This window comes from Trachinotus anak, unplaced genomic scaffold (genome assembly GCF_046630095.1).
Source record: "Trachinotus anak isolate AG129_WGS33_773 ecotype Australia unplaced genomic scaffold, CSIRO_AGI_Tana_v1 ptg000009l, whole genome shotgun sequence".
NCBI lineage: Eukaryota > Metazoa > Chordata > Actinopteri > Carangiformes > Carangidae > Trachinotus > Trachinotus anak.
The window spans coordinates 1061557-1088926 of NW_027273860.1; the positions used below are offsets into that span (position 1 = coordinate 1061557).

The 27370-nt window shown below is 40.9% G+C and overlaps 1 protein-coding gene across 23 annotated transcripts in view; it reads right to left on the minus strand.

Moving 5' to 3' along the window:
• The window catches only part of LOC139624914 (protein NLRC3-like), a 74261-nt gene that overhangs the window by 30166 nt on the left and 16725 nt on the right, over nt 1-27370 (minus strand). For 2 of the 23 annotated variants that reach the window (XM_071484313.1, XM_071484307.1), the window contains 5 exons: nt 18610-18783; nt 18056-18229; nt 17162-17335; nt 16294-16467; nt 15405-15581 (listed from right to left, as the gene is read on the minus strand). In XM_071484313.1, the coding sequence (XP_071340414.1) occupies nt 15405-15581; nt 16294-16467; nt 17162-17335; nt 18056-18229; nt 18610-18783 (873 nt within the window). Of the gene's footprint in view, nt 1-1202; nt 3388-3626; nt 3863-5124; nt 5216-5945; nt 6386-7345; nt 7568-7765; nt 8457-9351; nt 9415-9597; nt 9740-9891; nt 10009-10228; nt 10495-10846; nt 11062-12799; nt 12856-13118; nt 13199-14748; nt 14790-15404; nt 15582-16293; nt 16468-17161; nt 17336-18055; nt 18230-18609; nt 18784-19306; nt 19481-20216; nt 20391-21045; nt 22835-23269; nt 23506-24672; nt 25583-25638; nt 26794-27370 lie in introns of those variants that run through there. The other 21 variants (XM_071484326.1, XM_071484319.1, XM_071484325.1 and 18 more) reach the window with 18 other exon arrangements.

A 27370-nucleotide genomic window follows, 5' to 3' on the forward strand; every position in this document is an offset into this window, starting at 1 on the left:
CTTTAATTTTTTTTAAAATTAGGTTTGCAGAGTCACAACATAAATAGAAGGTTAAGAAGTACATGTATAATCTAGCAATTAATTAACAATAAACAAAAAACTATTAAATTATTTTGTAATAATCAAAACCAACTGAAAAATCTATATTTCTGGTGCATTTACACAACCTCAAGAAAAAGATACAAATGACCTGTAATTTTTGCAGTGTTAAACTAAGAATAATGGGCCTCATTCACCAACCATTCTTAGGAAGAAATTTCTTCTTAAAAGTCACTGATATACTTTTTATGAAGATTCTGACATTCACCAATGTTTTCTTATTTGGGATTTGTTCTTACGTAAGAACAGACTCTATGCACACTCAAGAGTACTCTTAGGCACATTTGAGTGCTGACATGTTTCAGCAAAATAAGTGGTTATTGCATTTTCTTCTGTTCTACAGTTATATAATATTATATTATTTAAATTACAATAATATTTTTAGGATATTTTTAAAATAACTTTTGTTATTTTACAAAGCATTATGGTCTCTTCTCTGATGTTTGGCCCAAATGCGCTGGTCCAGCTCAGACAATTCTTTGCTTGCTGCCCCCCCTCCATCTCTTATCTTAATTTTGCAATTGAATTTTTTTTTTTGTGTGTGTGAGTCAGATTTCAAATTAAACCACTTCTTTTTAACCTCATGCGTAGTACACACACTTTCTCCAGACACTACAGTCACTGAATGTGTGATTGCATCCCATTAATCTTTTCTGTGTGTGATTTTATATCCAGAATTAACGTTACTTAATATTACCACTCGTTTCCGGTGCTCTGTCTTTTCTCAATCTCTTACGGTATATGTTTGAGACTTCTGTCTGTTTCTGCACATGACACTTCAGTCTCATGCCCTTTTATGCACTTATGGCGTTTACCTATGCTGATTAGGGCAAACTGTCACATGCTTTCCAATTTACGAGGAGATTGGCATTCATCGATCTAACAACACAGGCACACACAATTCTGTGGTTGAAGAACATGTTCATGAATTTGATGTAGAGTTTTCTTAAGAACAACTTAGGAAAGACTTTAAGAAAATACTTAAGAAGATATTGGTGAATGAGGCCTAATCTGAGTAATTTAATACAATGTATATTTGAATTTGCCTAAACTACTAATCTAATTTACTGATAAATGATTGTAATGATCATGTCTGGACTCACCGAGCCTTCCTGCAGTTCCTCACAGCTGGGATCAGTCTCCGTCGTCCCTCCTCTGATGTGTTGTACTTGTTCAGGTCCAACTCATCCAGAACCTCCTCTGACATCTGCAGCATGTAGGCCAGAGCTGAGCAGTGGATCTCAGAGAGTTTCTGCTCTGATCTGTTCTCTGATTTCAGGAACTCTTGGATCTCCTGATTGACTGAGTGGTCGTTCATCTCCATTAGACAGTGGAAGATGTTGATGCTTCTGTCAGGAGAAATACTGGAACTGTTCATCTCCTTCAGGTTGTCGATGACGCTCTGGATCATTTCTGGACCAATCTCTGTCTGACCCAGCAGACCTCCTAAGAGTCTCTGGTTGGACTCCAGAGAGAGGCCATGAAGGAAGCGAACAAACAAGTCCAGGTGACCATTTTTACTTTCAAGGGATTTCTCCATGGCTGCCCTCAGGAAGGCCACAGGTGAAGGGTGTATGTGAGGGGATTTAACTGAAATTTCATCACAATCGTACTGATCACTATAACTATTACTATAAAGGTCATCTTCATCGTGATCATCATCATAATCACGATCACTATCACCATCATCATCATAATCGTGATCACCATCATCATCATAAAGATCACCATAAAGGTCCTCTTCATCGTGATCATCATCATAATCACGATCACTTTCACCATCATCATCATAATCGCGATCACCATCATCATCATCATCATCATCATCATCGTGATCACCATCATCATAAACATCACCATAAAGGTCCTCTTCATCATGATCGTGATCATGATCATCATCATCATCATCATCATCATCCTCCTCCTCCTCCTCCTCAGAGAATAACAAGACACTGTCGACATGTTCCTCATTTTTTTTCCCCATGAAGTTCTCCAGGACCTCTGTCTTCCTGTTGGTGTAACAGTGGAACATGTAGACTGCAGCCAGAAACTCCTGAATGCTCAGATGAACAAAGCAGTAGACTGTTTTCTGGAAGATCACACTCTCTCTTTTGAAGATCTCAGTACAGAGTCCTGAGAACACTGAGGCCTCTGTGACATCCAGACCACACTGCTCCAGGTCTTCTTGGTAGAACATGATGTTTCCTTTCTCCAGATGTTCAAACGCCAGCCTCCCCAGCTTCAGAAGAACTTCCCTGTCAGCCTCCATCAGCTCCTGTGGACTCGTTTCATGTCCCTCATCATACTTGAGCTTCTTCCTCTTTGTCTGAACCAGCAGGAGTTGTGAGTACAGGTCAGTCAGGGTCTGGGGCAGCTCTCCTCTCTGCTCTGTAGTCAACATGTGCTCCAGAACTGTAGCAGTGATCCAGCAGAAGACTGGGACTTGACACATGATGTGGAGGCTCCTGGACTTCTTGATGTGTGAGATGATTCTGTTGGACAGCTCTTCATCACTGGATCTCCTCCTGAAGTACTCCTCCTTCTGGGCGTCAGTGAAGCCTCGTACCTCTGTTACCCTGTCAACACATGTAGGAGGGATCTGATTGGCTGCTGCAGGTCTGGAAGTGATCCAGACCAGAGCCGAGGGAAGCAGGTTCCCCTGGATGAGGTTTGTCAGCAGCAGGTTGACTGATGACGTCTGTGTGACATCAGACACAACCTCCCTGTTGGTGAAATCCAGTGAAAGTCTGCTTTCATCCAGGCCGTCCAAGATGAACAGAACTTTACAGACAGCCAGCTGCTCTGCTGTGACCTTCTGTAATGTTGGATGGAAAACATGGAGCAGCCTGAGAAGACTGTACTGCTGCTCTCTGATCAGGTTCAGCTCCCTGAACGAAAGCAGAACCAGCAGACTGACATCTTGGTTCTCCAAGCCCTCTGCCCAGTCCAGACTGAACTTCTGCACTGAGAAGGTTTTTCCAACTCCAGCGACGCCGTTGGTCAGAACCACTCTGATGTGTCTCTGTTGGTCAGGTAAGGCTTTAAAGATGTCCTGACACTTGATTGGAGCGTCATGGAGGGTCTTCATCTTGGAAGCTGTCTCCAGCTGCCTGACCTCATGTTGGGTATTAACCTCTTCACTCTGTCCCTCTGTGATGTAGAGCTCAGTGTAGATCCTGTTGAGGAGGGTTTCACTTCCTGTTCCATCAGTTCCTTCAGTCACACGTTCACATCTGCTCCTCAGACTGATCTTATGTTGATCTAAAACCTCCTGCAGACCACTATCTGCTGCAAGAGAAGAGACAATGTCAGAATGAAGACAGAGAATCTGAGAATCTGCTGATTGTTTTCATCAGCTACAGAAAAACTAAAGACAAGAAAACATTTTTAAGGTTGTGGTATTAAGAATCATCTTAAATGTTTTAATTTAATTTTAAATGCTTTGTGACATAGCAAATGACACTGTATAAAACAACAGGTCCTGTTTTCAGAGATGAAGACATCAGCAGACAGATGTTCAGTCTCACCTTGTACAGTGCTGGTCTGACTGGCTGTCTGCGGTCCAGGTCTGGTTCTGGGTCTTTTTCTACACTGGGGACAGGAGGAGTCTCCTGATGAACCAGACTGGTCCCAGTATGAGGTGAAGCACTGTCTGCAGAACCAGTGTCCACAGCTGGTAGAGACTGGATCCTTCAGGATGTCCTGACACAGAGCACAGCAGGGCAGCTGCTCCTCCGTGGAAACATGAATCCTCTTCCTCCCTCTGTGGACATGAACACATTTCTTTTTAAATAAAATAATCTGTAAACGGTTTTTGTAACAAAAAGATTTTAAAAACACTGCCTAGACAATCAGATGGCAAGTGTTACCTCCTTCCAGCTGTTAGGCTCTGAACCATAATGAGTGCACAGATTGTTTAGCCTGGCTTGTTACTTACCTGCTAACTAACTTTCAGTCCTGACAGCTCTAGCTGAAGAATGATGAGGTGTTTAAGTAGTGTTTGGAACAACTTTATGCCCTTGCTGGCACCGGACACAATTCCCAGCCTTTCAATACTTCCTGAGCTTATCCAGACATGTTTTACTGACTACCTGTAGCATGTAGTGTCTCCGTGCTGCGACAGCCTCTGGTACCTTCTCACTCACAGACACACGAAGGAGGTCTACTTCCAGTAACGCCTCAATAATTCCATCACACACAGAGGTCTACAGTCAGTCTGCAGTTTGATTCAGAGGCCTGATGCCTTGTTATGGAAACATGTTGGGAGAACAAGGAAATAACAAGGAAATACAACAAAACTTAGCTTCATATCGCAGCATCTTAAAATATAATATCCTAAAATAATAAATAGTTATAATCACTAAAATAAGTAATATATCCTAAAATAAATGATATAATCACTAAGGCTGTAGAGATTGCCACAGTGTAATAGTTCCAAATCTCTTACTGAATCCTTTATCTTTCTTTGCTCTTTTTTTGTTAGCAAAGTTGATTAGAAAACCTTCAGGCAGCAGCTTCTCATGTTTGTCCAGCACCAACCATCACTCTGAATGGCTGAACAAATGTCAAATATTAATGTTAAATCTTTTGGCTGTTGTCAGGCTAACATGTTTTCTGCAGGCTGGTATCTGTATTCAGCCAAAGATAGTTTGTGAGGCCACTACACTGCAGGAGAGTTTATTATCAGGAGAGGACTGTGTGTTTTTATAGTTCAACAGACCAACAGAATGATGAGTTTTTCCTAATGAAATCATCAACTGATCGCCTCAAGTCAGTTTCCAGAGTCAGAATTTCCCACCTAAACTGTCATTCACATCAGATCTTTAACTGAATCATTACATTAAAGACTAACACTGACCATCTTTTGACCGCATAGACAACAAAAAGTCTCAGTTCAGCCTTTGTGTTTTAGCTTTAGATTTGAAAAGGGATTTGATTACAAGTCAGCAACTTGATAAAATGCCATTTAACCTTCACCCTACAAATATCTAATCTGTTCTACATAGAGTAGAAACAGTGTCTTACTTTGCTTCAATACTGAAGATTGGAGGATCATCTTTGGACAGGCCCTCCAAATCACTCATCTTCGGTCAGTCTGAGAGCTCAACCTGTAACACTGGAGACACAAGAACAATAAAAATGATCAGGGGCAGGTTTAAGGATGGGGGGCAGATTCAAAGAAGTGGAGCACATTTGGGAAATGAATAAAAATGTGTCAAAAGACTAAAAGTCAAAGCCCTGGTTCTTCTGGTTCTTGGCAAAAATTAACTGTAAAATGTTAATAGTGATATTGTTTGTTCAGTGTAATAAATGAACACCATATAAAGAACTATATTATGGTATAAGATATCAATAACCAGCCTCTATATGTAACTTCAAATGTCCTACAGCCATTACTGTATTGTCAGAGAATGGGTCCCTGGGTGCAGACATGTAAAGGGCCACCCACTGAACTGAGGTCAGAGTTGAATCTTTAATAAGGGAATGTTGGGTAACAATGAGGTGCAAATACAAAAGTTGCTATTATATTTTAAAGTAATATTAGAAATGACATGTCTGAATGTGGTGTCTCAGTACTTAAGGAGCAATGTAAGTTACTACACTGTGTTGTAACTATGTTACAGGAGTATTACACAGGGCTGAAAATGACTTTAGGACTCAGTAGGCGTAATGTTGGCAGCAAGACCACAAATAAACCTTTACCCCCTTCGGTCGGCAGGCTTGCTTTTATTACTCATATTTGAGACGGTCGTTGTGTGAATATAAAAAGCAAAAACTAGGCCAGTGGAAGTCACTAAGAGCAGACAAAGCTCAAAGCTCCAGATGCGTAGAAGTGAGTCTCTTACGGTGTTTCCTGGATCCTTGCGCCGCCTTTAACTGTCCCAACCGCCTCCGCGTCTTCTCGGTGTCCGCCTCTCTGTGCGCGCACAGCTCGGTCACTTCGGTCGGAGGTGACACGGAAACAACTCTCCAGCCTCTTCAGACCTTAACTTTCTCATCTTCATCAACTCTTTCCTCTTGTTCCTGTTCCGTGTTGTGCTCGGCGCCATCTGCCCCCGCGGGGGCGCGCACAGAGAGAAGGGGGGAACGACAGACTCTTCAGTCCCGATACAGACTCTTCAGTCCCGATACAGACTCTTCAGTGACGATACAGGATCTTCAGTGACGATACAGGATCTTCAGTCCCGATACAGACTCTTCAGTCCCCAGTGTCCACGATGTTCACACTCTGTGCACCAGCAGCAGCCATGTGATCGGACTGCTGTAGAGTAGTCAAGGTTCTCGGATGAACCTCTGTATCTCTGAAAGCCAACTGCCTGCTGTGGTTTGTCAAAATGTTTCAGTAAAATCAGATCAATGCTAAAAATCCTTCCTCTCTTCAGTGGATGCGTTGTGCGGCAAAACTGGCTGTAACTGCAGAGAGATGCATCCCATAATATTTCACCTGAGGTTATTATGAAATGTGTGAAATCCACTGTCAAGACAAAAAGGGACGAAACTATATGCAGATAGAAGCTCTGGAGTCACAGCTGTCAAAAAGTAAAATCACAGTGCATCACTCGGCAGAGGTTGCCCCCCCCCCCCCCGACTGACGGTCTGGTACAGTTATCAACACTGACCATATCTAAATGTAGCCGCAGGTTCTCAGGAATCAGACGTTTACTAACTACTATAGTGACAAAGTCAATGATACAAAGGCAGGAAACTTAAAGGTGGGTACAGTTTGCTCTCCTGAGCTGCTGAAACTGTCAGTAAACTGACAGATGGGAAAATATTAAGTTGTGACGATGTAAAATTTATTTGTGGAAATCACAATAAAAAACAAATAACTAAAAAACAGCTCCATTCAGATTATGGTTCCTTTAAAACACCACATAAAATGTGTCGCCACAAGCCACATCACCATCAAAGTGTGAGTGACCCCCAGCAAATGACCACACCTGTGACTGGAGCCACAAACAGAAACAGAAATAGAACTACTATCAAACCTAGAACGATCAACTCTAAAAACAATTCAAAGTAAGAATATAATCAGACCAGTCTCAAGTTTTCAGTCTAAAGTGACGTGCACTAAAAGTCAGTCCTCCACCTGTAAACAAACAGAGCACTGGTCCAAGGTGAACACTGATCTTTTACAACACTGACTTCATATCTTACATATCTCTGCAGTAGCTGACTGTTAGTTTCTTTTCTGCTTCTCAATCTACAAGAGAAGTTTTGACTCACTTATTAAAAATTAAAATACCTGGTGACTTGATAGCTGAGTGGTTGGGGTGCGTACCATGTGAGCACAAGATGCTCTTAGCAGGAAGTGTTGGTTCTTCTCCCAACTGGCTCGACTCTGCATGTCATTCCCCTCTCTCTACCCCCTTTCCTGTCAGTCTCCTCTGCCTTGTCTGATAATAAATGCACAAAAGCCTGATAATTTAAAAAAAAATAAATAAATAAAAAATGACAATACCTCGAGTTTGCAGCCTTTTCAGGCCATAGGTCATATGGGTCCTAGTATCCATCTTCTACATGAGCACATTACGTTTGTCCACCGCTGACTCAGACTGACCTCATGTCAGTATAAATGGAGGCCTTTAGGTTTTCTAACTTTTGAGACGCTGGGTGATGCTGGTCAATGGTTTTGTTTTGGACAACAGAACTACATCACAGATGATAGTAAAACTGTAATTTATTGACCTGAAAGCTTCAGTAGCAAATACTCAGTATCTGTGCATATATACAAATCTTCAGGGAAGCAGGATAGATCATTCATAAACTTCTGTTGTTGTACTGATGTATTTGGTGCTGTGTAAATATACCTTATACTGAATTTATCATGTGAACCAGGAGCCTGAGTCATGTTTGGCAAGTTTTAAGCTTTGTACCAAATGTTCTTAAAAAAGAGAAAAAGTTTAAAGGTAAAACTCAAGAATTAAACACATGCTGGTGTAAAGCAGAAACCCCCTGATACACACGGTTTCTGCTTCACATTAAGTTGAGCTCTGTTGACAGGCATGAATCCACCTCACAGAGAGCAGCGATCAGAGCTGCACTGGCTTGTGAACCTTTTCTTCGCACCGTGTCGATCACCACTCGAGCTTTGTCTGCCCTGTTCAGTGGTCCAACAGACTCCACTTCTTCATCAGTTACCACCCCACACTCCAGGAGTTTATCCAGCAGCTTACGTAGAACAGGTTCAGACACTCTGTCGATAAACTGTGTCCGAACAGACCTCAGCGTCTTTTCTGCTGGGACACCTGGAGTCCATAATGGGACCTTCGAAGTCCATGCTAGGACATTCAGAGTCCATGCTAGGACATTCACAGTCCATGCTGGGACACCTGGAGTCCGTGATGGACCAGGACCTGGAAGAAGACAAACAAGAAAAGTGCTTGTGTTCAATAACCAGAGGACACTGAAAACAAAGAGCTCTGTCCATTTTCCAGAGATGGAGTCTTCAAATGTCTTAAATTAAATATTCAGTGATCAAATTAGATTATTTTCTGTCGATTGATTAAGGGATGGTTTCAGCTCTGCACTGACTGGCTGGCTGTATTGGTTGAAGTTGTGTGTGGGATCAGGCCCATGAGTGGATATAAAAAAACCACTAAGGATGATGCCACAGACCACTTCTTTCAGTGTAAGATGTTCAACGGTCTTCACTCAGAAATCTGTTAAAATAAATCTGTTGTTGTAGCTTCTTTGTTCATTGCTGATGTTCTGTCTCCATCTCGTGGCAGAAACAACACTCTGACCTGCAGAAATTCATGTTTTCATATTTCATAATTCATATTTCCTTTAGCTCTCAGTCTGAACCCTGGTCTCCTTCAGGTTGTGGGTTTTGTGTCTCTGCTTGGGAAGTCTTGTTTCTGAGGTGAGCTGTTCATAATATACGTAATTGCACATGATGTCAAAATCCCGTGTCACATAAGGAGGGAATTCATTCAGCTTCAGCCGTCTGCATAGGAAAATATTACAGACCAAACTGGTTTAAATGGACCCAGCAAAGGACTGAGTGACATGGAAACACATGATTAAACAAATCCACCTGTGGCGACGCGAACTGACACAAAGACCTGTCTGCATGAGGTGAAAATGTGTGTATCTCTAGATTTTCTGCTGAGTTCTGAGATCAGAAATCAACACAAGCACATAAACACTTGAGAGAAAACAGACTTAAAGTCAGACATTCCTCTGACACACAGCTCATTGTTAAAAATCATGTGTTGATCAAAGTGATCTGTCAATGGTTTTTCTTGCCTTTATTTAACGATGATGAATCCTCTGAGCACAAATATTCTTCAGCAGCAGGCTGCACTCTCACTGAGAATATTAACAAAGCATGAAGAAGCATGAAAATTGTTGGATAAAAATTCATCTATTGTTTTATGCTTTAAAATGATTTTATAGAAAACATAAAAAAGTATCAGCTTCATTCTCTCCATTCTCTTCTAAACTCTGACATCACATCAGGTGGATGCTGCTGAAGGAGGGTGAAGCCTTTACCTGGCAGATAAAAAGTACGTCTCCAGACTTCTGTCCTCTCTTTCCTTTGGACCATCAAAGTCACTTTCCTTGGGTTCGAAGCCAGGAAAACTTCAAATGTTGGATGGAAATTTGGTCCATATCTTAAGTGAAACTGTGCACACTGACCAGAAACGAGAAAAAAAAATTATTTTCAAACCTGGTGTAAAATATTTATCTAGTAAGTCTTCATTGTGAATCAATCTACATTCAACCTAAACTGTATTCATGATCATTTTGTTAATAACCTTTAGAAGTGTTTGAGACTTGACTCACCTCAGGCTGTATGTGCAAGTTCTTAGGTTCACAGTGGACACTGTAATTTTGACCAATGCTCAGTTTACAGTCAGAAGAGATCTTGATATTTTCAGCATCTCCTTGTTGGGCGGCAACCTTCAGCACCAGGTGTTAATGCTCAGAGTCAGGTCCATTTTTATTTATTCAGCACTTTTAAAAACTACAAATGTTGACCAGAGTTTTAAAGATATCAACAGAGATAAAATGTTAAGATCTACTCTGTACTTTAATGGTAACCAGTGAGAAAGACGTACTGATAGAGAACCCAGAAAAAGACATAATATCCAAAGAGCATATGACAGGTTCATCACTTTACCTCTGACAGAGGGATGTTGTCCTGCAGCAGAAATACATCGAGTACTCGAGGCCCTCGATCTGGAGGTCGGAGAAACAGCAGAACTTGCCCATTTATTGGTAGCTTGATGTTCAGAAACCGTTTAACTGTATCCCAGACCAGGCCAAATGCAGAGAGGTGAGGGACCTTCACCACCACATGAGTGTCTGTGATCTCTTGTGGCTCCAAGATGCTCATTCCATCCTCACTGATGTGGACGACAGACAGCAGGCCTTCAAAATGCAACGCTGAGAAAACACAGAGTTGTTAACCTTTGTTTTACTTTGAACAGGTGAATCCCAGCCTTATTCATTTGTTATCATCTGAGTTCAGATAAATCAAATTTATCTATTGACATGAAATCTGAATCATCCCAATGATGTGCAAGTTTCTTTCTATCCTTTACCCGTTGTTTTAGTTTATTGTAATTTTCCTGTCCCATAAGTGATCTGTCTGGATGTGCACATTTAGTGTTATGCAAAAACTCCATTATTTACAATTCAGTGTTTTTGTTTTGCATTTTTTGCAGTTCAGAAAATTTTGCACATTGATACAAACCTCTAAATAACATTTTAACATTCAAGACATTAAAGTCTTTACCATCCTTTGTTTCACAGTGTGGGAGTTGGAGCTCACACACAGCATCCTCAGGACACTGGATATCAAACAGTGGCCCTGCTGGCGTCTTGCCAGCTGATTGGAGGAGACTCTCATCCCATTGGACAGTCCTGTAGAGCAGCTCCGCCTCCTGATCCATAACAAACACCAGTCCAGTTAAAGTACACTGGAACCCACCTGGACCAGGACACCTGAACCTGCAGGACACAGAAGACTGAGTCAGCACAAGGAACCTGTTAAACTGAGATTTTTTAACTAAAAAAACTGTTCTCATCCCAAACCAGACTCCATGAGCCCTGAGACCAGAGAGAAAAGGAAACTGTAGCAAATCAAGTCTGAGTCAAAGTGTAGCACACCACACAGTAAGTCAGTGCATGTCACATCTGTACCGTATTGTTTAAGTGAATTAGGAGAATACAGTCAGGGAGAAATGCTGTTTGTGCTCAGTTTGAAGCACATTTATTCAACATTCTTAGGAAAACTATTGGTTGGGATATCTCAGTGTTTGCTCACAGGTGGTAGAGAGATGTCATACTGTCAGACTAAGACTAAGGGTAATCACCTCCATGGTTGGACTGGTTTTAGGATCTTGGGGTCTTGTTCAGCAGTGACCATAGGTAAAGATGGAAGGTAGATGACAAATCAAAGGCTTTGACTTCTGGTTCAGCTCCCTGTTCACCACAACACTCCAGTACAATGCCAATATTGTTGCTGATGCTGTACCAATCTACCTGCCGAAATCACAGACTTGTGAACAAGACCCCAAGATACTTTAAATCCTTCAATGAAGGCAACAATTCACTCCCAACCCAAAAGCAGCAATCCACCATTTTCCCACAGAGAACCATGGCCTCAGACTTTCAGGTGCTGACTTTTATCCCAGCCACTTCACACTCTCACAACATCCCAGTGCATGCTTGAGGTCCAGGTCTGATGAAGCCAATGAACCACATCCACATTGTCTGTAAAGAGCAGAGAAGCACGTCTGAGGTCCCCAAACTGAACACATTCCTCCATCCAACTGCAAGATCCTGTCGATGAAACTCACACACAGGAATGGAGATGAGGGGCAACCCTGGGGGAGGCCAACACAAACTGGAAATGTATTTGACTTCCTGCTGAGAATAAACACAGCTTTCTCCCTTTGGTCATGTAAGGACCGAATGGCTTGTAGTAATGGCCCCATAGTCCTGTAGTGCCCCCAGAAGACCCCTCCATGGGACATGATCGTAAGACTTCTCCTATGACCCCTCCAGCAACCTTGCAAGGGTAAGGAGTTGGTCCATTGTTCCATGGCCTGGCATCATCGTTCCTCCTGGATCTGAGATTCAACAGCTGGAGCCTCCTTTCAAGCAAACTGACATAAACTGTCCCAATAACTGGAGCATTTTTCAAATATAGGAACCACCACTCTGGTCTGCCAGTCCACAAGCACTGTCCCTGACCTCCATGTGACATTAAAGCTGTGCATCAGCCAAGAAAGCCCAACAATGTCCAGAGCCTTCAGCATCTCAGGGCCCATTTTATCCCTACCTCATGCCTTGCAGCTGAGAAGCTTCTTAACTACCTCAAAGACCTCTGCCACTGATACAAATGAGACGTCCATCACAAGACGCAACAGACTGACAACTCATCCTGCTGTGTTGTCAGAGGAAAGGACGTCTCATTTCTCTAAGATGAGAAATGTAAGGAAATGCAAGGAAAACACACAGGTGAGGGAAACTTAACGGAACATAATACACAAATATAAAAAAAAACACTGTCAATATACAATCTTGAGCATCAAGGGAAAAAGGAGGAACCATCCATGAGGCCACCAATACTGCAGGGATCACGTCTGCTGTGGCTCTGAGGAGGAAAGCTGTGGGGAAGAAGGTGATGGAGGAGGAGGTTCTTTGCCTCGAACAGTGTTATGTGATTTTATTATATCATTACCTGTATGAAACTTTTGCAGATTCAGTTTGCAGTTCAGGTGTGAAACCTGATGGAAGCTGTGATTCAGAAGGAAACAACATCAGATGTTTTATTAGAAATAACCAACAACCAGTCCACATTGAACTGAAACACAGTGAACAGACACAAGACTTTGGTCTGTAAAGCTACACAGCAGTTTTTTCAGATTTTATCCACTTCTCTTTCCTTATCTGCACAACCAAGTGAAGAAGTTGTCAGAGCTACAGGAGAAATTTCTTTGAATATTTGCTTTTCATTGCCTGCTGTGTGTAATATCAGGACACAGCAGTTTTTCTCTCACCGTCTTTAGCTGTGTATCATCCTCAGGCACATCCACCTTTGTCTCTGCTGTGTTTGGGTCCAGTTTGACATCAGAGTCACCTGATGGGAGAAAACACACATCAGAAATCAGTGTTTACTGAGTCAGAGATGACATCAGAATATGTGAACAGAGTCAAACAGCAGCAGTTCAAAACTTCCTGTCATCTCTTTCCTCTCAGACGCTTCTGGTTTTCTATTGACTGTGTATTAATCCGAGAGGATGTGTCCAAATATCTGCTACTGAGTAAATTCAGTCTATAATCTGGATATGTGAGCTGTTTGTAGCTGCTTCTATTCAGTGAATTTCACCAGCTGCAGCCACATGTAGTTGTATGTATGCTCTGATAAACAGCAGCTGTACTGTAGAAAGTTGAATTCAAATTCATCTATTGTTTTTTGTTTAAAAACTATTTTATAGAAAATGAGAAAAAATATCAGCTTCATTCTGACCACAGCTGCAGTCTCGTATGCACCTGCTGACAAACATGAATTTCTTCCACTTTTGGATGAACGCAGCCGCTGATCCTCCAGTTCCTCCATGAAGACCCAACAGGTCTCTGACACATTTCATATGAGATTTATTTTAGGCAGAAATCCATGATAAACACTGAGAGCTACGTTTACACAGTTGTAGTGAGTAAAAAGATCAGTATGTATAGCTCTCCATTAGAAAAGCGCAGGGTATCTGCACTTTCTGAAATCAAATTTCAGGCTTTTTAAGACCTGAACAAAGAACACTTCTGACCACACTGCCGGTTAGAAGAGCTTTCAATTCGGTCTGCATCTGTATGATCTTCTTTTGACAAGCAAGTGGAGAGTAAACCAAAGAGGAATAACATCATGACTGATGGAGTCCCTGAAGACAGGACTGACTCATATCAAGTCACAGAATCTAAAGTCAAACAACTGCACAGACAAGTGCTGGCAGATAGTATGTTTTAAATCCATCACAATGGTGATCTGGATATTTTTCCAATACTGATGTATCTCCATGTAACAAAATCATGCAAAATCAAAAATAATCAAAATATAATAATCAGAATGTTTAATGAAAATAACACATTTTGTAGCTTTTAATTCCAATTTGCCTGAGATCTTTAAATTAAACAACAGAAATATGTTAAATGATAAAACTACATAACACAATATTATTACCCAGCCCAGTGCACATAAATACTGACAGGACTGTCAAAATCACTTCAGTAAAAGACTGAACTCAGACAAGTCAAAGTCTGGAATGACACTCATGACCAAGTGAACAACAGTCCTGTTGCAAGACTAAGATTTAACCAGCACACAGAAGTTCTTCCTGTTATTTCAGAGTTAAATATGATCATATGATCAACTTCAGGTGATCATGTGGTACAAACTGCTGTCATCTGAAACATTAAGATGCACATTAACTCTGTCCTTCAAATTCAGGACCTGTTCAGATTTTAAGGATCCAGATTCCCTCGAAGCAAACACAGCCTGCTGTTCTTAAAGAAATGAAACAGATGTTTTCCAGAAGCTGAGCTAAAATGTAATTTATACACATCTTGGTGATGAAATGAGTCCAGGCTCATTTTACAGTCAGACTGGTGAATAGGGGACAGTGTTTCAGTACTCACAGGTTTTGTCTCTGGAAGTTTTAATCACTCTGTTGTTGATCCTGTTGGAACAAACACGGTTACAAAGTGACCTAAATTATAATTTTTTTTGTCTGAGTTAGCTTTATTAAAACCCAACATTGATGATCCCAGATCAGTCTCACCCAGATGAATATTAACTCATCCTGTATCAATAAGCATAGATAGATCTCAAAACCAATTTTTCAATGTTTTCGGTCAAAATACCTGAACAGTGTGTTTCAACCTAATTTTTTTTATATGAAACCCTCAGAACACACTGTTTTTAGTCTCTCTCACACACTCACAAATTCACACACAGGAGCACAGAGACACACAAACAGCAAATCATGTTTCCAAATGTCTGATGTTAGTTTAGTCATTTCTGATTTGTCACTGGTGACACTTTTACCTGTGCATGATGGTTCCTGTCAGAAAATGAGGTGTAGCAACACATCCAGTAAACAGGAGCATAAATATGACACTGAAGACATGTTTCTGCAGAAAGGTCCAAGGTTCCATTTAGGATTAGAGAAGAAAACATCCATCTCACTTTGCCCAGACACATTTGAAACACTGGATCTTGCTGCTCTGATATTAACTGTATTTAGTACAATACTGTTGAAACCAGGACGGACTGACTCCACCCCCCTACTGACCTCAGAGTCTCCAGTCTACAGTCTGGACTCTCCAGAAAACCACACAGATCCTTCACTGATGGATCCTGCAGCTTGTAGTTTCCACTCAGGTCCAGTTCTCTCAGATGGGAGGGGTTGGACTTCAGAGCTGAGGCCAGAGAAGAACAGCTGATCTCTGACAAACTGCAGTGCCAAAGTCTGAAGAAAGAATAAATCGTGTAGATAAAATCATTGATAATCGATCGGATATCTCCTAATCAATAATTTTTTCTCTAGAATGAGCAGAGTGACTTTGTCCTTCAGTTGTTGTGGATCATCATCATGTCAGACTTCTACACACACCATCCAAACATCAACATAACATTCATACAGCTGTTGTGGTCAACAACAGATTCGAAACATGTTAATGACCATGTGATTAATGTGATTAATGAGATCAATAATCATGTTTGTAACTGGAGGATCAATACAACACTGATACTTTAAACATCTATAAATGGAAATATGTTGTGTGTGTATGTGTGTGTGTCTGTTCTGAGGGACCAATATCTATTAAATTACATTATGACTGAAAACGCATTGAAATGAACAGAACCCAAAGAAATACTTGGACTTCAGGAAGCAAAATTTATCAAATTCAAACAAATACTATCTTCTCTACATAGATGTGACTCTTTACAAAAAATTATAAAAACAATAATTTACATTAATTTACTTCAAAAACAGACAAGATTTTCTACAATTGATCAAAGAAACGGTCTTTTGTGACTGTAGACTACATTCAGTACCATATGAAAAAAGAAAATGTGGACATTTGCAACTTTATGAATCTAAGTTATGTATGTGTATAAATTAGGTTCATTGGTAAATCAAGATCTAGATCTACAAGAGTAACAGACAGTGAACTGACCTCAGAGTCTCCAGTCTACAGTCTGGACTCTGCAGAAAACCACAAAGCTCCTTCACTCCTGAATCCTGCAGCTTGTTGTCACTCAGGTCCAGTTCTCTCAGATGGGAGGGGTTGGACTTCAGAGCTGAGGCCAGAGAAGAACAGCTGATCTCTGACAAACTGCAGGACCTCAGTCTGAAGAAAGAATAAATCATGTAGATAAAATCATTGATAATCTATCAGATATGTCCTGATCAATGATCTTTTCTCTACATAAGCAGAGTGACTTTGTCCTTCTGTTGTTGTGGATCATCATCATGTCAGACTTCTACACACATCCTCCAAACATCAGCACAACATTCATACAGCTGTTGAGGTCAACACAGGTTCATCACCTGCTGCTGACCTCAGAACAGTCTGTTACTGGGGATCAATACTATGTTGATACTGTAAACACCTATATTTGGAAACTTTACACACAAATCAAACTACACTTTCATTTGTGTGTATCTGTCTGTCTTAAGTTAATTTGTTTAGTGGATGTATAACCAATTCATATAAAAGGTTTATATTTCACGAAGAATCACATTTTTGTTCACATTTTGTTATTATTTTCCTTGTATATTGTGTATTTGTATTTATTTTATTTATTTATTTACTTATTCATTTTTAAGATTGAGGGGATGACAATATGGTGATGATGGGTGAAGTTTAAATTAAAGATATAAAATCTGCAACAGTGACAGACAGTGAACTGACCTCAGACCACTTTACAATGAAGATCCTCAGTGTGGATCAGTATAATATCAGCCTGATGTCTGCAGGTTAGAGTCAGCACAACTTTAACATCAGATTCATCTCAGCACAGAAATAAAACATGGAGTCTGACCTCAGAGTCTCCAGTCTACAGTCTGGACTCTGCAGAAAACCACACAGATCCTTTACTCCTGAATCCTGCAGGTTGTTTCTACTCAGGTCCAGTTCTCTCAGATGGGAGGGGTTGGACTTCAGAGCTGAGACCAGAGAAGAATAGCTGATCTCTGACAAACTGCAGCCACTCAACCTGAATAAAGAATAAAAGATGTGAGTTTAGGAGACAATGTTTCCTGCAGCTTGTGCACACAGCAGGTTTTATGTTAAAAAAGAGATGCATTTATGTTATTTTTTCAATATAAATATAATATATTTGTGTGTGTGCCTGTATCTCTTTTTTAATTTGCTCCTAAAAATTTTAATCCTTACATTTAAACAAATTAATTAAATACATTTTTCTGGTGGATTTTTCTGCATTATTAGAAAAGAGACAGATGACGTAGCAAAGCTGATGGGTGGTCTCTTTTTTTTTTCTGATTCAATAGTTGAGTAAATGTGACAGTCTGGTGTAGCTCTATCTATACAAACTCACACTGTGCAGCCAAACATAAAAAACAACAAAAAGGTCAGGTGAAGTTTTAAATGTGTTGCTCAACATTTCTCTGCAGTGACTGGACTACACCACAGAAGAAGAAAATTGACTTCACCATTAGGATAATCAGAGTGGATCAGATTAGTTCAGAGGATCTTTTATTCACAGATGTGACTCAAAAATTATAAACATTCATTTACCTTAAGAACTAACAGTGGATAGCTAGTTTCTTTAAGAAACAGTCTTCTGTGACTACAGACAAAATTTAGTACAAGAAAAATGCAAATATGATGAAAATAAGATTAACTTTATAAATTAAATTATGTATATAAATTAGGTTCAATTGTAAATTAATCAAATAACATCTAGTGTACTGACCTCAGAGTCTCCAGTCTACAGTCTGGACTCTCCAGAAAATCACACATCAGCTTCACTCCTGAATCCTTCAGGTCGTTGTAACTCAGGTCCAGTTCTCTCAGATGGGAGGGGTTGGACTTCAGAGCTGAGACCAGAGAAGAACAGCTGATCTCTGACAAACTGCAGGAACTCAACCTGAATAAAGAATAAATCACGGAGAAAGAATAATTTATAACACAATTCTGGAGGAAGATAGTTGATTGCTGTGTCTCATTCCTCGTCAAATATCCAGTAATTTGGGATGACCACTGGACCCAAAGTGCCGGCATTTGAGGACCTGGGAATGAGACTGGCTCTGATTGGTTGTTTTCATTCAGGTATGGTGGATTCTTGCAAATTACAATAGGAGCAGTAGGAGGAGGCAGAGGAACATGACTACCTACTTCTACAAGTTACCTAGTGAACCTTTAAGAGTGGATTTTCAAACACTCTTCGACTTCTAATTCGCTTTGGATAAAAGCATCTGCCAAATGAGCACATGAATGAAATGTAATGCACGTACTTTAAATATATACCTCAGAGTCTCCAGTCTACAGTCTGCACTCTCTAAAAAACCACACAGCAGCTTCACTCCTGAATCCTGCAGCTCATTGTAACTCAGGTCCAGTTCTCTCAGATGGGAGGGGTTGGACTTCAGAGCTGAGGCCAGAGAAGAACAGCTGATCTCTGACAAACCACAGGACCTCAACCTGAATAAAGAATAAAAGTTGTGACTTCAAACCATTCATTGTTTCATAATCTGTTCAGAGCTGTTTAGTTTACAAAACGTTTACAAAGGTGCCAAATGTGGAATGGGAGCAAAATTGTGCAGACGACATCAACAATATTTCCATGTGATGGAATGGTGCAGCCAACAAAATTAGGGCAGCAATAAAAACGACTTTCATGAATGGTTATGCTGTCATTTACAGAAGGGGTTAGAATGTTTCTTTTAATTTTAGTTTTTTGTCATCTGTGAAAACAAGCCCTGAGAGGCTCCTGATGCTGCACCATCAGGGTGTGAATGTGTGATTGAATGACACTGACAATGACATACTACTATATATGAAATCCACTTTGCTAATGATAGACTAGAAGAGCACTATATAAAAGCAGTGCATTTACAGTCTAAGTTTTTTTCTTGTTATATTAAAGTTTTCAATCTGTAGCTAGTGTCACCACAACTTTAACATCAGATTCATCTCAGCACAGAAATAAAACATGGAGTCTGACCTCAGAGTCTCCAGTCTACAGTCTGGACTCTGCAGAAAACCACACAGCTCCTTCACTCCTGAATCCTGCAGGTTGTTTACTCTCAGGTCCAGTTCTCTCAGATGGGAGGGGTTGGACTTCAGAGCTGAGACCAGAGAAGAACAGCTGATCTCTGACAAACTGCAGCGACCCAATCTGAATAAAATATAAAACATGTCAACAATAAATTTTTATTTTACTGGCTGAGGAGACAAAGTAAATACACACAGTATTTATACTACTGTGCCAGCATGAACACATACATACAAAACAAAAATACAAGAGAGCAAAAGAGACCATCACACCAGCATGTTAACGTTCTGACCCATCAGTACTTTGTGCTCATGTAATAATGTAGTAATAACTACTGAGTACTGATGGGTCAGACCACACCCATCTTTGAGCTCCACCCTCCTTTAAATCTCAGTTACACACCTGTAAAGTTTAGTGACTGTATCTTGCACTGACACCAATAACTCTTTTAATGTACATATGTGTATGTGAGCAATGTATTATGTTAATGTTATTATTTTACATGTTATTGGTTTTTTTTTTTCCTTTTCAGTTTTAATATTTCACTTTCTCAGTTTTTACTTCTTGTATGCACTAGTCTGAAATTGGTTCACTGTTCACATTTGTCCCAACATACTAACAGCTTGTCAGTTGTCTTGTACAAAAGATGCCATACAAACAAAGTGAAATAGCAAGTCTTTCATAAAACTATTCAGCCATTTGGACACAGAACATTTCTGAATAAAAAAAAAACAAAATTCTTTAGACCAATCCTAAATATTTATGAACCAGAAATTTGGAATTATAGTCAAGAATTTGAACTAAATCTAAACAAAGACTACTAGAAATAAACTACACCAGCTCCAGTCAGTGAACTGACCTCAGAGTCTCCAGTCCACAGTTTGGACTCTCCAGTCCAGCACACAGAAGCTTCACTCCTGAATCCTGCAGCTTCTTTCCACTTAGGTTCAGCTCTCTCAGATGGGAGGGGCTGGACTTCAGAGCTGAGGCCACGACTTCACAGTGAGTCTCTGAGAGTCCACAACCAAGAAGTCTGTGATGATACATACATTATAAAATATGTCATTATGAAAGAGGACACTTAATAACTTCAAGCATTTGATGACAAAAGAGTATGACACATCCTGTGTTGATTAATATTTTCTATTCGTATCACTGGTTCAGTTAATCTTATCTCTGTCTCCTTCATGCAATTGTCTTTAAAGCATGGTGAATGGTGATGGTGGGATGTCTTCCAACCTGATGAATCTATCTTCTTTCATGATGTCACAGGCTGCCCCTGAGGACAGCTATATTATACAGGTAATGTGTAAGATACATTACAAGTCTGCTGTTCTAGCACGCAACATTTGATGGATACCACTGAGTATAGACCTGTTTCAAACTGGAAAAAAAGAAAGAATTTTCTCCTTAACAGTGGTGTGAAGTGTTATGTGTGAACACGATGTGCAAGTATTCAAGGATGGAAAAGTGTTTTAAGTATGGCTGTAGAAAGATGACGGTGTTTTTGCATGCTTTGCTCAAAAATATTTTGGACCAGCAACAACAACAACAACAAAAACAACAAAAACAACAACAACAACAACAACAACAACAATAATAATAATGACAAATTTGTAGTCTGTATATTTGAAGAGCTAAACTAACCAACACTGTTTGATAATATTAATGATCTTATATGGACTCACCGAGCCTTCCTGCAGTTCCTCACAGCTGGGATCAGTCTCCGTCGTCCCTCCTCTGATGTGTTGTACTTGTCCAGGTCCAACTCATCCAGAACCTCCTCTGACATCTGCAGCATGTAGGCCAGAGCTGAGCAGTGGATCTCAGAGAGCTCCTTCTCTGATCTGGTCTCTGACTTCAGGAACTCTTGGATCTCCTGATGAACTGAGTGATCCTTCATCTCCATCAGACAGTGGAAGATGTTGATGCTTCTGTCAGGAGAGATATTGGTCTTCTTCTTCTTCAGGTTGTTGATGGCTCTCTGGATGGTTTCTGGACTGTTCTCTGTCTGACCCAGCAGACCTCCTAAAAGTCTCCGGTTGGACTCCAGAGAGAGGCCATGAAGGAAGCGAACAAACAGGTCCAGGTGACCATTTTTACTCTTGAGGGATTTCTCCATGGCTGCCCTCAGGAAGACATCCAGGGTTGAATCAACATGTTTTCTCCCCAGGAAGTTCTCCAGGACCTCTGTGTTCCTGTTGGTGTAACAGTGGAACATGTAGACTGCAGCCAGAAACTCCTGAATGCTCAGATGAACAAAGCAGTAGACTGTTTTCTGGAAGATCACACTCTCTCTTTTGAAGATCTCAGTACAGAGCCCTGAGTACACCGAGGCCTCTGTGACATCCAGACCACACTGCTCCAGGTCTTCTTGGTAGAACATGATGTTTCCTTTCTCCAGATGTTCAAACGCCAGCCTCCCCAGCTTCAGAAGAACTTCCCTGTCAGCCTCCATCAGCTCCTGTGGACTCGTCTCATGTCCCTCATCATACTTGAGCTTCTTCCTCTTTGTCTGAACCAGCAGGAGTTGTGAGTACAGGTCAGTCAGGGTCTGGGGCAGCTCTCCTCTCTGCTCTGTAGTCAACATGTGCTCCAGAACTGTAGCAGTGATCCAGCAGAAGACTGGGACTTGACACATGATGCGGAGGCTCCTGGACTTCTTGATGTGTGAGATGATTCTGTTGGACAGCTCTTCATCACTGGATCTCCTCCTGAAGTACTCCTCCTTCTGGGCATCAGTGAAGCCTCGTACCTCTGTTACCCTGTCAACACATGTAGGAGGGATCTGATTGGCTGCTGCAGGTCTGGAAGTGATCCAGACCAGAGCCGAGGGAAGCAGGTTCCCCTGGATGAGGTTTGTCAGCAGCAGGTTGACTGATGACGTCTGTGTGACATCAGACACAACCTCCCTGTTGGTGAACTCCAGTGAAAGTCTGCTTTCATCCAGGCCGTCCAAGATGAACACAACTTTACAGACAGCCAGCTGCTCTGCTGTGACCTTCTGTAATGTTGGATGGAAAACATGGAGCAGCCTGAGAAGACTGTACTGCTGCTCTCTGATCAGGTTCAGCTCCCTGAACGAAAGCAGAACCAGCAGACTGACATCTTGGTTCTCCGAGCCCTCTGCCCAGTCCAGACTGAACTTCTGCACTGAGAAGGTTTTTCCAATGCCAGCGACGCCGTTGGTCAGAACCACTCTGATGTGTCTCTGTTGGTCAGGTAAGGCTTTAAAGATGTCGTGGCACTTGATTGGAGCGTCATGGAGGGTCTTCATCTTGGAAGCTGTCTCCAGCTGCCTAACCTCATGTTGGGTATTAACCTCTTCACTCTGTCCCTCTGTGATGTAGAGCTCAGTGTAGATCCTGTTGAGGAGGGTTCCACTTCCTGTTCCATCAGTTCCTTCAGTCACATGTTCACATCTGCTCCTCAGACTGATCTTATGTTGATCTAAAACCTCCTGCAGACCACTATCTGCTGCAAGAGAAGAGACAATGTCAGACTGAAGACAGAGAATCTGAGAATCTGCTGATTGTTTTCATCAGCGACAGAAAAACTCAAGACGAGAAGAAAATATATATATATATATATATATATTTTTTGGGCTTCTTGTGCCTTCATCATAGAACAGTAGAGACTGACAGGAAAGGGGGTAGAGAGAGGGGAATGACATGCAGGAAAGAGTCAGGCCGGTCAGGAGATGAACCAGCGACTAAGAGCATCTTGCACTCACATGGTACGCGCCCCAACCACTCGACTACCGGGCCGCCCCAGAAGAAAATATTTTTGAGGTTGTGGTATTTATAGTTATCTTATATGTCAATGCTGTGCGACATAGCAAATGACAGTGCATAAAACAACAGGTCCTGTTTTCAGAAATGAAGACATCAGCAGACGAATGTTTGGTCTCACCTTGTACAGTGCTGGTCTGACTGGCTGTCTGCAGTCCAAGTCTTATTCTGGATCTTTGTCTACACTGGGGACAGGAGAAGTCTCCTGATGAACCAGACTGGTCCCAGTAAGAGGTGATGCACTGTCTACACAGCCAGTGTCCACAGCTGGTAGAGACTGGATCCTGAAGGACATACTGACACAGAGCACAGCAGGACAGCTGCTCATCCACGGAAACACCACTCCTATTCCTCCCTCTGTGGACAAGAACACATTTCTTTTTAAATTGAAAACCTTTCACAGATTAGTTGAGCAAAAAGATTCTAACAACACTGCCAAGATATTAAACAGCAAGTCACAAGCCATTAGTTGAGCATTCAATGCACATTAATGATATTAATTTAATTAGTTTCATATTTTTGGGCCCAGAGCTGAGAAAGAATGTTATAAGTAACACTGCTAACACTGTGCTACATACAGAGAAATACACAAAACTGCAACAGTTTGGCTTTAAAATATAAATCTCATCAGTGCACACATGAAGTGAGCTGCCTGTTAATGACACCAGCAAAAGAGGTAATGATTCTGAATGTGTCATAACAACCAGCAAGTAGAATATTAGAGCGAGTTGTTGTGCTAAGTAACTAACATTAGGCTACTAACAACTCTTAAATGATAAGCGTTGCTTGATGTTGGTGAATGAAAGGCGAGTGTTTGCCTGCAGAGTTTACAAGACACCTTCTTGACGTGCTTCAGCCTCTTGAAATGATCGACACTTTGGATTTCCTGCCCAACATACCGGTATGTAATTACTGTAGCACACCGTCCTATGTTTACACTGAGTTCAGTAGTTAAGGTAGCCTGTCCCCTGAGAGCTGCCATAAAGCAGGAGTCCTGCTGGTCACATATGTGTTTGTGAAATCAAGAAGTTGTTGCTCTCTATGTCCTGTTTATTATTTTATTACTAAATATGCCCAGTTAGTTGAACCCCAGATGCTCAGTTACTATCCGATACCCAGAGGGACCAGCTGTTTAAATGATTTCTATCTCTGACTAACTGAGTGACTGAGTGTTGCCACTGCTTGTGGAGTTTGATTTTTTTTTCCCCCTGCGACCAACAGACCAATCAAAACTTGGTCACCCAATCTCATTGCCTAACATTTGGTCGAGCCCTATGAGTCACTCACTGGTGGTTTGCCAAAACCCTCACCACAACAGCAACCGATAATAGCTCAAGTGTAAGTGCAAGACATGTCAGGTTTGTGAAACATTAAATTTCTCCAAAGGTGTGTGAAGGTGTGTGCACGGAGCTGTAGTAAGACAGTGAAACAGATGGATCTTCACATGTTTTATAACAGTTGACAATTAATACAGACACAAAATGTCGTACAAAAACATTAAGAAGTTTACAATAGTTCTCTTACCTTGTAGCTGAAGATCCAGGTTTATTACCGGGGACTGGAAGATCTCTGGACTGTTCATTGTTCAAAGAAATTGATCCTGGAGACTCTGCTCTGTCCTCCGCTTCTTCCACACACTCACTCATCTTCTGGATTTCAGTCAGTCTGAAAGGGAACCACTAACACTGACTGTGAGGTCACAAACAAGAATCATACACAAGACTGAGAACAGGCAGTGACACACATGCACACACAGAGTATTCTGTATAGTAAAACCAGGCATACCCCAGGTCAGTTTTCTTGGTTAAGTTGTAGGTTCCATGTGTAATATTCAGCTCATCACAACATTGTGTCTACAGAGGAATCACATGAATCAAACCTGATTCTCACTGAGAGAACCACACCTCATATTATCTCCTTTTCTCTCAGTGTCTTTTTGTGGACAGGAGTTCACACTGACTCTTCTTCCCTCCACAGTGCACAGGGAGAAAACTGACTCAGAGACTTAAACAGTGAAATTAACAATAATGATAATGTTAACACTCACCAACCTCAGTCTTCAGTTTCACTCCCTTGTTCTGTCCAGTTAAAACCTGGAGTGTGAACTAACAGGATGAACACTATCAGTTTCATTTCCTCTCCATTTACAGAAAATGACGAGTCTGTGTGTGTGTGTGTGTGTGTGTGTGTGTTCTTTACCAGTTTGAAGTTGTTTAGATTAGTTGTACATTTATCAGTCTGTTAAAGGTACAACATATCTGCTTTTAACCAAATTAAATGTAAATAATGTTTTTTTTACACACTGACAATGTAATAAACTATATAAATAATGTTTATTATCAATATTATAGGAATAAAGAAAACAGCTGATGCAATGGATCTGTTCTTTCTATGGGACAGGTGACCCTTAGCACAGGAGCCCCCAGGGTTGTGTGTGTGTCCCCCCCCCCCCCCCCCCCCCCGACTCTTCTCTTTACACAAACAGCTCACCTGCCATCCTGGAGTCCACTGATGACACCATGACAGCACAGTAAGTGGGAGCAGGAAGCCCAAGCTGCCAAGCTGTTACCACAACAACCTCCTGCTCAGTATATATCCAGAAGCCATCAGACACAGCATCGCAGTCTCTTCCTTTCCGTCTCTCATGTAGTGTTAACCTCAGTAGTTCACGTGAAAAGTGACGTTGTGTGGACAAAAGTCACAAACAGTCTTCTGTCTGTTTCCTTTGAGGTGTTATTTAATAAGGGCATCAGCATCTGTCTGATTTACCTCAGGTTTGCAGACATTTCTCAGTGGAATTTTTGTTTCCCTGTGCAACACAGTCAAAACTGTGTCTGAAATCACTTCCTCTCTTTCACTATTTAAAGACATTCAATATTTTACTCTACAGTGACTAGTAAATTGACATTTCAAAAGTTACTGAAAATCATTACTGTCAGCTGTCTGGAAATGTTCTTATCCATTGCATTGTGCGATTGTTAGCACAAAGTGGTGCACATGTTGGATAATTTTTTACTTCCATTGTGGAATTTTTGAGGACTCTGAATAGCGAAGACATTTGCACAGATATTTAAACATGAATAAAATAGTAAATCAGCTGCACTATATAGTAAATATGGAGTGATTTCAAGTTTTGCTGGATCAGTGTGAGGCCTTTTTTTCCAAACTGGAGTGAATCACTTTCAGAGTGAAAGTCCACTTATTAAAAATACAGACTTAAACAAAACTTCTCATTTAAAGATTACAATAAGTAATGTGAGACTGTAAAACTGAGATTCCCTCTTTCACTCGACAGTTTCTGGATTTTGCTTCATCTAAATGCGAGCACTCTGGAAAGGAATCGATCCACCTCACAGAGAGCAGCGATCAGAACCGAGCTGGCTTCAGTTCCCTTTCTTCGCACTGTGTCAATCACATCTCGTGCCTTTTCTGCTCTGGTTTTTGTTCTGGCTGACTGCATTTCATCATCAGTTACAACACCACGCTCAAGAAGTTTATCCAGAAGCTGGTTTAGAACAGCTTCAGACACTCTCTTAATAAACTGTGTCCGAGCTAAGAGCAGCCTGTCCTCTGCTGGGAGGTTGTCATCAGCTGGGAAGCTGTCCTCTGCTGGGACACTCCAATGTACAGTTTCCCTTCTTGGACCTGGAAAAAAACCAGGGAAAAGACATATGTTTAAAAATCAACATCACTTTTAAACAGAGATCTAATGACAAAAGCCCAAAAAAAAACTAAATGTCCAGCAAAAGTACTCAAATATAAACAGGAAAAGGTACTTTAAGTATCAAAGGAGCAGAAAAATGATAATGATTGTTATGCTACTATATCATTTAATTATCACTCAAACATTCATGTCTAAGCAGCATTTTAATGCTGTAACTGGCTGAGGTGGAGCTGATTTTTAACTATTTTATATAAGGCAACTGCTGATTATGTTCAGATTAATCAACTGTGAGAAATGCCCCGCAATAATACCCGCAATAATACCCAGTCCAAGGTGACACCTTCGGTCTTGTTTTGTCCATACAAATAATCAAAACCTCTGAATTATTAACATCAATAAATACATTAGCATTTTTAAAAAGGAAAAAAAGGAGATTTTTACATTTGAGAAGCTAAAACTATGAAATCTTTGGTATTTTCATTACATAGGGCTGTCAAAGTTAACGTGATAATCACGAGTTAACGCAAATTCCTTTTAACACCACTAATTGTTTTGACA